Consider the following 13,447-nt stretch of genomic DNA (forward strand, 5'->3'; position numbering starts at 1 on the left):
GTCTGTAGCTCATATCTCAGTGATATCAGCATGGCCTGTCTGTAGCTCATATCTCAGTGATATCAGCATGGCCTGTCTGTGGCTCATATCTCAGTGATATCAGCATGGTCTGTCTGTGGCTCATATCTCAGTGATATCAGCATGGCCTGTCTGTGGCTCATATCTCAGTGATATCAGCATGGTCTGTCTGTGGCTCATATCTCAGTGATATCAGCATGGCCTGTCTGTGGCTCATATCTCAGTGATATCAGCATGGCCTGTCTGTGGCTCATATCTCAGTGATATCAGCATGGCCTGTCTGTGGCTCATATCTCAGTGATATCAGCATGGCCTGTCTGTCTGGCTCTGCCTGGCTATCTCTCCTGTCTGTGGCTCTGTCTGTTGCCTTGACTCCTGGCACAGTAATGTTAGCCTGCCCTGTGTGGTGTGCAGTAGGTTCAGCCATATGTGTGTGTCTGTGCCTTTGTGTAAGAATGCCTAATGCCTCAGCCGTGTGTGTGTGTGTGTGTGTGTGTGCGTGTGCATGTGTGCCCGCGCATGTGTGCTACCTCAGCTATGCCAGCACCAGTAGTTTTAACGCCCATCAGCAACATTCTAAATGCCACCCATCACCTGGCACCGAGAGATAAGCGTGTTTCACCGCTAGCATCCGTCAACAGCCCAGAACCTTCCATCAGGCCCCCGAGCCGAGACAGGCCTTTCCTCCCAACTGCTTTCATTTTGTGCTTTCCATCATGGTGATGGGCATTTTTAGTGCAGGCTTGCAGAGATAGTGCCCTGTTTTGAGCACACTTCTGCTAGCATGACTTGACCTGGTTCAGGAGACTTCGAGCAATTAAATACACTCTGGTGTGCATGCTACACAGCTGGGTTTATTTTGTTTACCTCAAAAAATGAGCATGCGCTACAAACAAACAAAACAAAAATCATGTTGAGACATTCAGAGATGTCAGTCTCTCTGACATGTTCACGCTCATTTACACACACACACACACACAAACACATTTGCTCTTTCTTTCAAATACACATGTTCAGGGGCGTATCAAGCTTTTTAAAAGTGTGGGGGTTGTGGGATAGGAAAATGAAACAATCTTGCCAAATTATAAATAACTCCCTACAGGGACGTTGTAAGTATTTTCAGAGGGGTGCGGACTATATTGGTGTCCGGCAGTTTCTACCCCGAAAAAAATTTGAAATTCTGATTGCTAAACACACCATTTTAATGCAGTTTGGGAGGGACAGAAGAAGCAGCGTCCCTCATATGTGTGGCTCATGTGACATGTAGGCCTACATGATCTACCTGCTATCACTTCACTATTTGACACTACCCTACATGGAGACATATCTCATGTTATAAATCAAAAAATCATTTCAGAAATTATGTTTTGTGCATATGGGTTAGCAGGCTACAATAAATTGCCCTAACAGACAGCAGCCTAATTTCGAGGTATCACTAAGATTAAATAAATGTAAAGGACACAGAATAGTGACAGAACTGTAAGCTCAAATTCAAAAACGTTTGAAGTCTACCCAAACAAAGGGAATATAAATAAATTGTGTTGCATATAGCCAGCTTAATTAATGTCAATTTAAAGATTATGATTAGCAGTCTATATGCTTTTTCCATTGATACAGGAAGCCACGTTGTTGTTTAAACTATTGTTGCTTCTAGCCCACGTTACCTCCAGTTTCACTTGCTGCAGGGACACACACATTGCATGAGCGCTCTAAGCGTTCTAAATGCTGGAAATCTTAGTTCTCAGATGTAGAACTCAAATGTGTCTTGACGCCTCCGTTTGTAAGATCAAAATAAGATGTTCTAAATGGAACGCGATCGTATTTAAGACGTAGCACTACGACACACACATTGACAGTGAAATCAGATCAGACGTGTGAAGCACCAGGCATAACTTATTTCGCGGCTACGTGGACCAGTAGGTTAATTGTTGAGGAGGCCCATAGTTTGAGAAAAGCTGCAGATCATAGACAGAGAAAGCATAATGCTCTGAGAACAGTAGCCAAAGGTCTTTCTGCACAAACAAGTGCCTTGGTGCGCGCACCCCCGCTTTCACTTTGACTCCCTGCATTTATACATTGTGACAAAAACTGTCAGTCAGACAGTGAATTTTGGTTTACTAAATTAGCATAATGCGGTAACAATTATCATTTCAATATTGTAAATCTGAAATCTGCTCACTGCAGACGTTATAATGCAGACCCAGCAGCAGCACATGTTGAAAGATGCACACTTTGAATTTGATCAGAGCCGTCAGGTTCTTCACTGGCTAACTTGATGTGATTGGCTGGATGACCGTTCAATAAAATCAACAGACCTATTTGTGTATCTTTGTGTGTGCGTTGTAGATACGGTTCCAACTCTTTACGGGAGCGTTTATTTCCATATTTTACTTTCATTTTAATCTGACAAAAAGTGTGGGGGATGGAATCGTGTTCCAGCAAAAGTGTGTACGTTATAACACCCACATCCCCCACGCTTGCTACGCGCCTGCACATGTTCATGCATGCATTCATTCACACATCTGTACACACACACACACACACACACACGCACACACACACACACACATACCTACACACACACACAAACACTGCTTGTTAAATTTGAGGAGCTTTTCGCTGTGTGGCAATTCTCCATTGAAAGTTCACCAACTGTGATATGCTTTGTCTGTTGAATAATACATGTGCATTAGTCAAGACCCCCCTCCATCTCCCTCTCTTTCTCTCTCTCTTCTGCTCTCCCCATCTATGTCACTCTTTCTTGCTCTCTTTCTCTTTTGCTCTCTCCATCACTGTCTCTTCCAATCCTTCTTTCTGTCAATGTATCCATCTCTTCCTCTCTCCATTTTGTCTCTCTCTGTAAATATATATCTCCACATCCCCTCTGTAAATATATCTCTCTTTATATCCCCCTCTCTCTCCATCTCCCTCTCTGTAGATATGTCTCTTTCTCTCTCTCTATCTATCTCTCTCTCCTCTCTCCATCCCCCTCTCTGTACATATGTCTCTTTCACTCCTCTCTCTATCCCCCTCTCTGTAGATACTGTATGCCTCTCTCTCTCTTTCTCTCTCTCTTTCTCTCTCTCTCTATCTCTCTGTCGCTGTCTGTCGGCGTATCCTCTACCAGCGGAGGGCTGGTGTGTGTTGCCCTCCACCTCTGCTTGGCTCCAAGCTGAATAAATAGCCCGGCCACTGAAGCCACTCAGGGTGGCAGAGGTGCTGTTGCATATGCTAATGTGGCCAGTGTTTCTGACAGCACCACGTGTGTGTGTGTGTGTGTGTGTGAGTGTGTGTGTGTGTGTGTCTGTGTGTGTGTGAATGTGTGTGTGTGGGTGTGTGGGTGTGTTCAGCTTTTACTGAGGGACAATGGAGGGGGTAAGAGGGGGCAAGTGTGCTGTTTCATATTTATATATCTGTGTGTGTGTGTGTGTGTGTGTGTGTGTGTGTGTGTGTGTGTGTGTGTGTGTGTGTGTGTGTGTGTGTGTTTGTGTGTGTGTGTGTGCATGTGTATATCATCTGTATGCATGTGTGTGTGTGTGTGTGTGGGTGTGTTATTGTGTCTGTGTATGTGTGTGTGTTTATAGAGATGTGTGTAGTGTGTGAATGAGAAGTTGAGAGAGGATTGTTTAAGTATCAGAGTCAGAGTGTGTAAGTGTGTTCCTGTGAGCTGGACAGTAGTGGGGGATGGATCCTCTGTGTGTGTGTGTGTGTGTGTTTGTGTGTGTGTGTGTGTGTCTGTGTGTGTGTGAGAGAGAGAGACAGAGAGAGACAGAGAGAGAGAGAGAGAGAGAGAGAGAGAGAGAGAGAAAGAAAGAGAGAGAGTGTGAATGTCTTTATACCCCTGTCTTCTGCGTGAGGTCACCTGTGTGTGCTGGTGCAGGTGTGAGACCTGGACTTCTAGAGATGAAGAAGCCTAGTTAATGAATTCACTGATCACACACACACACACACACAGGCATGCACATGCATGTGTACACAAACTGAATACAGGTGCATACACAAATATCTTCCACACACACACACACGCACACGCACACGCACACGCACACACACACACACACACACACACACACACACACACACACACACACACACACACACACATGCGTGTGCCTTGCCGAGGCGCGTCAGTGAGGTTATTAGTCAGGCTGTGGGAGATATCAAAGCCTGCTGCAGTGCAAACAGCTGGTGGCTACCATCCTCCTCTCCCCACACACTACCAGCAGAGTGAGAAAAATAAATAAAAGATGATTGCAGGGGCCGGAAAAGAGAATAGTATATAACAGGACATCAAAGGCTCTGCCAGCGCTCGCAACGCGAGCCGTAAAAGAGGGAGAGGGGGCGGGTGTGTGTTCTGTGTTCTGAAGAGAAGGATCTTTTATGTTCAGAGAGGAGGGATGTCCAGAGTGCTTAAGGTCAACCAGCAGGCTCAGAACTGCTGACTCCAATCTGCCAACAGTCTGGTTCTAGTCTAGTGACTGTCCAATCAGATTCCACTAACCGGGCCTTGCCATGATCTGGTCGCTGTCCAATACACATTGGTTCAATCAGATTGCATTGGACCGGATCTGCCCCTATATCTAGTCGCTGTCCAATCCAATGGCTGTACAAACAATCAGATTCCTCCGAACTGGATCTGCCACTATCTAGTAGCTGGCCAATCAGATTCCTGTGAACCGGATCTGCCCCTATCTAGTGGTTGGCCAATCAGATTCCTCTGAACCGGATCTGCCCCTATCTAGTGGCTGGTCAATCAGATTCCTCTGAACCGGATCTGCCACTATCTAGTGGCTGGCCAATCAGATTCCTTCTAACTGGATCTGGAATGGATTCAGCCATGATCTGCTGGTTGTGCAACCAGAGCGCAGCTGAGAGAATCAGGATAAGATCCCATCCCCTGACCAAAGATAGAATGTAGATGCAGATGTCAGGTCCATCTCAGGCTTGTTTCAGTCATTTCTGGCTAACCTGTGACCTAACCAGTAACCAGTAATCTGTTGAAAATCATCTCTGGCTAACCTGTGACCGTGTGTGTGTGTGTGTGTGTGTGTGTGTGTGTGTGTGTGTGTGTGTGTGTGTGTGTGTGTGTGTGTGTGTGTGTGTGTGTGTGTGTGTGTGTGTGTGTGTGTCTGTGTGTCTGTGTCTGTGTCTGTGTCTGTGTGTGTACGTGTGTGTGTGTGTGTGTACATGTCTGTGTGTGTGTGGCCAGTTGTTTTTGACTGATAGAAACGTGTTGCTAGGTGACATTTGCTCTTCCTCCTTACCACCACACATATGGTGTGCTATCCAGTAACCAGTGACCTGTTGACCTTTGACCTTCCATGTTGTGACTGTGTCCTTCCTGTTTTAGTGACAGCATGTCCAGCGTGGGGTCGGTGGGCACGGAGGATGTGGGAGAGGGCATCCGCACCTGGCTTGGGGTTCCACGGGGTCGAAGGTCAAGCTCCCCCTACGGTAGTGGAAGCACCACAGGACGCCAGTCTGTCACGGATACGATGAGCACGTACAGCTTCCGGTAAGATGGACACACTTCATAATATAATAATAATAATAATAATAATAACAATAATAAGCTTTATTTGTATAGCACCTTTCATACACAAAATGCAGCGCTCAAAGTCCTTTACATTTGGAGGACTTCAAATGAAATGAAATGTGAACACCTCTAAATCACATTGAAAATATGTGTTCAATATAATCAACGTTACTAAACCACATTGAAAATATGTGTTCAATATGATCAACGTTACTAAATCACATTGAAAATATGTGTTCAATATGATCAACGTTACTAAATAGGTAGTACTCCTCCTTTTGGCCAAAATTCGATCCCAGTGCCGGAGTGGTGATGGGGACACTAACAAATACCTTGACCTTTAACAAATAAAGATGCACACAAATTTGATTGATGCTCTGTGGGCTCAACAATGTAAATGACTACAATCGAATTTGTGCGCGTCTTGATTTGTTAAAGGCCAAGGTATTTGATAGTTGCCCATACGGCACACATAAGCTATCAAGCCATTGTTATCAGTAACCATGAGAAATGAGGTGGACCAACAATCACTTATGACCATGAGAGGGACCAAGGACCACTCATGTTGCAGTGCAGAAGAGCTTAACTCTGATATAGGAGATTGTGTTGATGACAGAAGACCAAGTAGATGATGACATTTTTATTGGGGGTGGAATTCACTCAAAAGAAGAGCATCTTCAATATCAATATCCCCCCCCCAAGGAAACTGTAAATATTTACATGAAAATAGTGAATATTTAAAAGTGTCCAAGGGGCACCTAAATTAAAGTGATACAGTAAAAAATCCAGACTTTGGATCTGTCAAGAACAGTCCAGGATTTTTTTTATAATATTATTATAAAAATATATAATATTTTTATTATATTATATAGAAATAGGGGTGTTTACCATTGCATGTATAGATTTACTGGTTTCCATTTGCAAGTGAATGTGATGTGCTAGGCTGGGGAAAATAATAGAAATGAGAGCTTGATAGTTTGTGTTTGACCAGCATCACACAGACAGTTGAGCATTGCACCATCCACAGGCAAACAGAACACTGTACCTGCAATGCAGTGCAGTACACAGGCATAGCTTAAACCCTAGTGCACTACACAGTGGTGCTCCACACACACACACACACACACACACACACACACACACACACACACACACACACACACACAACATACACACGCACACATTCACACACGCACACACACACACACACACACACACACACACACACACGTGCACACACACACACACACACACGTGCACACACACACACACACACACACACAAACACACACACACGTGCACGCACACGCACACGCACACACATGCACACACACACACACACACACACACACACACACACACACACACACATACTGTACACACAGGCATGCAGAAACACATACAGTGTCTATAAAAAGTATTTCCACGTTTGCTGCTTATATAAATGGAATTTTAAACCATTTAATTTGGCCTTTTTTCCAATATAAGTCCCAGCAGATTTCTACAAAGTAATGTTAATTAAATAAAAATATGCACATTTGGCCGCAATTAAAGCATAGAGCCTGCGTGGATACTGTAGGTCTCTGTTAAGCTTGCACATCTTGATACTGCAAATGTACTTCTTTCTTTTTATTTACTTCTTTCTTGTACTTATTTCTTTGCAAAACTGCTCAAGCTCTGTCAGGTTGGAAGGGGATTGGGTGTGAACAGCCCTTTTCAAGTCTAGCCACAGATTTTCAGATAGGATTGAGGTCTGGGCTTTGACTCGACCTCTCCAGAACATTCACCTTGTTGTCTTTAAACCATTTCTTTGTAGTTTTCGCTCCATGTGTGTTGCTGGAACGTAAATCATCTCCGAAGTTGTAGTTCTCTTGCAGACTGAATCAGATTGTCTTCCAGGATTTACATATATTTTGCTAAATTCATTTTACTTTTACCTTTACAAGCCTTCCAGGGCCTGGTATGAAGAAGTATCCCCACATCAGGATGCTACCACCACAAATTAGGGATGGTGCATTTTTGGTGATGTGCAGTGTCCGCCAAAAATAGCCTCTATTCTGATGGCCAAAAAGCTACATTTTGGTGTCATCAGACCAACAAACCTTATTCCATTTGATCTTGGAGTCTCCCACTTGCCTTTGGGCAACCTTTAGTCGAGATATAATAAGAGCTTTGCCACTCACCCATAGAGCTTTGTCTGGTGAAGAACTGTATGCAGAGTTTCTCCTATCTCAACTGCTGAAGCTTTTAACTCCTGCAGAGTTGTCATAGCGGCCTTGGTGGCCTCCCCCACCAGCATCCTTCTTGAACTATCACTCAGTTTGCGGGGATGGCCTGCTCTAGGCAGATTTACACATTTGCCATATTCCTTACATTCCTTAATGGTGGATTTCACTGAACTCCAGGGGATGTTCAGTGACTGGAAAAATGTTTTGTATCCATCCCCTCACTTATGCTTTTTAGTAAACTTTGAGTTGTTTGGGGTGTTCTTTTGCCTTCATGGTGGAATTATAGCCAATAATACTGATTGACCAGTGACTGGACCTTCCAGACGCAGTTGTCTTTATATTACTATACTATACACATTCACTGCACACAGATGATCTCCATTTCACTAATAACACTATAAACACCAATTGGCTGGACCACTTATGTTGATTCAGGTCAGTCACTTTAAGGGGGGTGAATATTTATGATATATTTTCAATTAATTAACATTACTTTGTAGAAATTTGCTTTCACTTTCACCTTAAAGAGGGGAGTTTTGTAAATGATTGTAAAAATAAAAAAATGTAAAAAAATTCACAAAGATTTCATTTATTAAATCAATAAAAGGGTAAATATCAAAGGGGGGTGAATGCTTTTTATAGGCACCGTACACACAGACACACACACGCACACACGCATGCACACATACACAGAGAGAGAGAGATAAAGAAAGAGATAGAGAAAGAGTAGTGGAGAGAGAGAGAGAGAGAGAGGTGGAGAGATTACTCTGAGGGCATCATACTGGAGTGAGAGAGAGAGGTGATGTGAATGTGGAATGTGGAAGCACTGCAGCCACCCTGAGACGCCGGCTTGCCAGGTGTGGTCAGGTGTGGTCAGGCATGGTCAGGTGCGGTCAGGCGCGGTCGCCGGGGAAACACACTGGAGCTGGTCGGAGTCACGCAGAGCTCACGGGTTACCTGCATGTCACCTCCTCTGACTCCTGGTTCTCCTCATGTCTATTTCCTCTTCTTATCACCTCCTCCCTCTCTTCTCCCTTTCTCTTCCTCTCTTTTATCCCCCCTCTCTTCCTCCTCTCTTTCCCTCTTCTTCCTCCTCTCTCTTCATCTTTCTCTCTCTTCCTCTTTTTATCCCCTTCCACTTTGTCTGCCTCCTTCCTCTTCTCTTCATCTTCCTTGCTTCCCTCTCCCTGTCTTTCCCCCCTCCTCAATTATTTTTTTCTCTTTCTTTATATTGGTCCTCCCCTCTTCCTCCCGGGCTTCTTCTATCCTTGTTATTCTCCCTTTTCTCTTAGCCCCCTTCCCTTTTTTCTTTCCATTTCAGCCCATCAATCTCTTCTGTTTTGCATCATCATCTTCTTCTCTTTTTTTCTTCTTCTTGTTGTCCTCCCCCTCCTCTCCTCCATCTCTTGAGGCAGTGAATATGAAGTGTTATTATGCTCTTTATTTGTTTATTGATGTGAAAGTGTCCTCTCCTGCTTTAATAAACCCTTAAATAAACCCTCAGCTTCAAACTCTCCTCTCTTCCTCTCTCTCTCTCCTCTCTCTCTCTCCCTCACTCAGGTCTTGTGCTCAGGACCTGGAGGACGACTCTTCGGAGCGGGGTGGCGGTGAGAGTGGCGGCACAGGTGGTCTGGGCCGGGCGTCCTCGTCCTCTGCGTTGTCCGAGCTTCTGGAGGGCCTGCGGAAGAAGCGGGCCAGCTGGCAGAGCGGCTCAGAGGCCGGTGAGGGCAGCGCCGTGTCCCTGCCCATCTACCAGACCACCGGGGCGTCCACTCTCCGCCGACGGCCTTCCGCCCTCTCCCTCGGCCCGGACGACATCGAAAACGAGTCCCTGGACGGCTCCGGCTCGGCTACTCCGACCCCGTCGACCCTCGCGCCGCCGCGGCCGGGCATCCTCAAGCCCCCCAGCCCCCGCCTGTCCCGCGCGTCCAGTCTGCGCTCTCTGGACGAGCAGGGGCCGGCAGGGTCCGGCTTAGGGGCACCCTCTGGTGGCGGCGCGGGGAAGCTGAGCCGCTTCAGCTCGTCCGACTCGCTGGCGTCGGTGGCGTCCTCAGTCACGTCGTCGGTGGCCGGAGGCGCCCGCCGGACGCTGCCCACACTGTCCATCCCCGAAGAGAGCGACGAAGAGGCCCGGCTCAAGCCCATCCTGTCCGGCGCCACTTTCCAGCCAATCAGACGCCGCCTGCTGGGCGGGCTCGTGGCGGAGGGCGGTGAGGGTCAGCTGGGGTCCGAGTCACTGGTGTTCCAGAACCGCCGCATGGTCGACCCCGAGACGAGCCCGGAGAGGGGGCGCGGGCTCCTGCGCTCGACCGACACCGGCGACGCCGCCTTGGACATCCTCCCGGCCATCCGCCGCGCCCAGTCCACCAGCAGTCTGGCTGGCGGCTCACAGCGCGGAGGAAACCGGCGGGCCCTCAGCGTCCACTTCGGTGAGCTACCGCCCTCGTCCCGGGCCTCGCGCCGCGGCTCCTCCTCGGACTCGGACTCGTCCAGCTCAGGGGGGTCACAGAAGCGGCGGGGGCCGCAGGGAGAGCGTCTGGAGGCAGAGGGCAGCGAGGCGGCCGACGTCAGCTCCGTCATGAAGAAGTACCTCAAGAGGGCCGAGGTCGACTGAGGTGAGCGAGCGCGCCCGACGATGACGACACGTGAAATGACACCCGCTAATCAACACTCAAGAGCGAGCCCGACTCCTAACGCAGCGAAGAATCACCACTTTGAGAAGGAATAGGAGGGAGGAATATGAACTACACAAGTTAGGGGTCGCCCTCAATGGGGCAGGTGCTGTGTACAGACCTGAGTGAGTGAGTGAGTGCGAGCGAGCATAGAGGCTAATGTTTCTGTGACACACTTGTGAAACCATATTCACCGTGACGCTGTTTTCGCTATGTGAATAAACTAGCATGGAGTTGCATTGTTGTCACATCACATCACATGCCTTAAAGTGTCTGTAGAGACCACGCCAGCCTTTGTCTGCTGTGCTTTAAGTAGCAGGTCCGACTCAGCTCCCCCTGAGTGGGACAACACTCCACCATCAGGAGGAAAAGCACAAAAAAAGTACACCTGAGATTTTAAAACACTTTGTACACAAGAATAAAAATAAACATGTAAAAAAAAAACACTTGCATGTTGTGTGACTGAATGTTTGTGTGAAATCGTTCATGTGGATCTTTTAAAACACACGGTGCATGGAGGCCACAGAGGTTAAGGGATTTTAAAGCTGTAGCCTTGTCATGGCAAGCAGGTGGAAACAGGATTCAGTTTGAAATGCCCTTTAGAAGGCCTGATCTTTTGCCTCTGGCATTTGATTAAATGCTACAGTTGGGGAGCTCAAAGGGAGGTTTAAACATCGCACAACACACACCGCTGACAGGCAAGCTTTTAGAGTCAAAGGAAGCATGCTCTATGCAGTGCTTCTAAAGCCACCCACATATTTCTACAAGGATTTCCTACTGGAAAAAAAAAAAAACAGGTTTCAACCACCTGCAGCCACCTCCTTTCTACAAAACAGGTGTTTATTTCTTTATTTCATGTGACTAAAGAGGCAGACACATCGCTCAGGGAAGGAAGTTTATTTGTCGGGTCATCCATCAAGTCAAACACCCGTGCAGGATTTTTCCTGCTTTAGAAGGAAATGGCTTCTGCAGTCAGGTGACAGGTCCATAAGAACAGGTGTGCCTGATGACAAACACACAAAGCAACAAGTCAATGCAGTCACAAGAGAAAATAGCTGTACCAGCTTCATGAGAAGATTCAAGAGAAGATATTGCTCACAAACACACCTTTAAGGAGGTAGAATCTGATTAGGTCCACTTCTTAATCAGATGTGTTCAGGAAGGAGATAAATCACCATAATTACCTGAGCTTACACCTTCTGTGCAGGCTTCCTACCCCTTCCCTTTCCCTAAAAAAGAAAATAAAAATAAAAATTAGAAAAAAAATAAAAATGTTAAATCATACAAAAGGGCCCAAAATCAGTCACATGTAGACAAAGCCAGCAAACACACCTTCTTTGGTGGATTGTTCTCATCGTCTGAGAGAGTGCTGCCAAGGTCAACAGAAGGAGAGGATGAATACTAGAATACTGGCACATCACCAAGAATCTACTTAAGGCTTAAGGGCAGAGTTAGCCATCTACATCACTTAACACAAACAGGAACTTCCACTCTGATACACAGAAACATTTAAGAATTTCAAAAAAAAAAAAAACAGTAAATGTCCAATATCATACCTATCCAATGCCTTCTCTGGCTTCTTTCTCTGAAGATGGAGAAAATAAATTAAATTATGAATGCACTGGAAGGGAAATTAAAAGATGTATTTATGTTGCCCCTCACTTTAACTGGGCCTCCGTTTTTGGCCGCCTTTTTGACTGGTTTCTCTGGGGACTCTTCAATGTCTTCCTCATCTTCCACCTCATCCTCCTCCTCCTCCTCTTCCGCCATCTCCTCATCGGATAAATCCTCCTCAACTGGAGAAGTACAAAACATGTTCACACCTCATTTAGAATCTGTGCCTAGACTGCTTCACCCACGTTATATTCAATTTGTTGTTCTAGAAAGGACTGGAGGCGTCACTTACAGGCAACGTGCTCCGCGCAAATATGGACAGGCCCTGAGCCGAACTTAAGCCGAAATGTAACCGGTGGATGTAAGTCCACCCCGGATAAAATAACCTGGTAGAAAATAGAGTACACCATGATTTCAGATACTTAATTGCGGTTGCAATCAGGCGATGTTGCCATAGTGGACTCCTGTTCTCCAAACTTACAGTAGGCATTGATTTGGCATGAAGTGTCGCTATGGGGATTCCTTCTGTGGCGTTCTTTCCTGATCCGGTCACCAACTCAATGATATTGAACTCCTCTTTCGCGGTGTGGCCGAGACACATCTGTAAAAATTAGGCAAGTAAGAATTAATCGGCTAATCGACATCCTTCACGAACTGGCTTTTAACCAAGGATATAGGCTACTTACAGATCTGACAGCTAATTGGTGTTGCAGATTCGTCTCCTCCGTACTGAAGGTCTTCTCTTTGTTGGCCTCAGTCAACTCACAACCTGTATGTTGCCCAGGAAATAAAGTTGTAGGTGTAATACATACAAGCCGCTAGATGAATTGGTGCCACTACACATGTATTAATTATACAAAGCCGGTTTTCACATGGTCACGACTTAACAGACTTAGCATACCCCATAGAGTCGACAGAGGCTTGTCTGATTTGTTCATATTCACCGCTTAGTGTCCTTGCAAGATCTGGAGGGTGGAAAACATTCATTTATCAGTGTACTATAGCTCTATATGAGGGGGTAGTCGATGGAAAAACGTGTCTCACCTGAGGAAAAAATGGCAGAAGGAACGCGGGGTTCGAGTCCTGCTTTCTCTTTTATGAGTTATTGAGTTAAGGTGGCCACGCGCTGCGCCGGTGACAACAATTAATTACACCCAGCCTAATTAAGCTAATTGTCATCCACGAACCTTTGAGAGCGTCCTCTCCGCTCTGCTCCATGGAACGCAGACATTTCTGGGAGTCGTGTTAGTGTAGTTTTTCAAAGCCATCATCAGCAAATTAACGAGACGAGTCTCTCTCATATGCGTCAAATATTTATGAAATTACATGTACTAGGGACTACACTATTTCTGTGTTAAATGTACGTGCACAACTTTTCA

The 13,447-nt window shown here is 46.1% G+C and overlaps 2 protein-coding genes across 2 annotated transcripts in view; one reads left to right on the plus strand and one right to left on the minus strand.

Annotated features, from left to right (window-relative positions):
* The window catches only part of myo18b (myosin XVIIIB), a 77,398-nt gene extending 66,517 nt beyond the window's left edge, over positions 1-10,881 (plus strand). The window contains exons 44-45 of the mRNA XM_076284986.1: positions 5,369-5,533; positions 9,343-10,881. Of these exons, the coding sequence (XP_076141101.1) occupies positions 5,369-5,533; positions 9,343-10,396 (1,219 nt within the window). The 3' untranslated portion in view covers positions 10,397-10,881. The remainder of the gene's footprint in view (positions 1-5,368; positions 5,534-9,342) is intronic.
* Positions 10,882-11,644: 763 nt separating this feature from the next.
* npm2b (nucleophosmin/nucleoplasmin, 2b) lies at positions 11,645-13,006 on the minus strand. The gene is made up of 7 exons (XM_076284987.1): positions 12,970-13,006; positions 12,755-12,837; positions 12,550-12,669; positions 12,361-12,454; positions 12,117-12,250; positions 11,787-11,855; positions 11,645-11,683 (listed from the first exon to the last, which is right to left on the minus strand). The coding sequence occupies exons 1-7, from the start codon at positions 13,004-13,006 to the stop codon at positions 11,645-11,647; spliced, it is 576 nt and encodes a 191-aa protein (XP_076141102.1).
* Positions 13,007-13,447: the final 441 nt, after the last annotated feature.

The sequence above is a fragment of the Alosa pseudoharengus genome, unplaced genomic scaffold (assembly GCF_046254945.1).
Source record: "Alosa pseudoharengus isolate Yale_2024_CS ecotype anadromous, Long Island Sound unplaced genomic scaffold, YU_APseudo_1.1 YU_APseudo_1.1_scf_14, whole genome shotgun sequence".
Lineage (NCBI taxonomy): Eukaryota > Metazoa > Chordata > Actinopteri > Clupeiformes > Clupeidae > Alosa > Alosa pseudoharengus.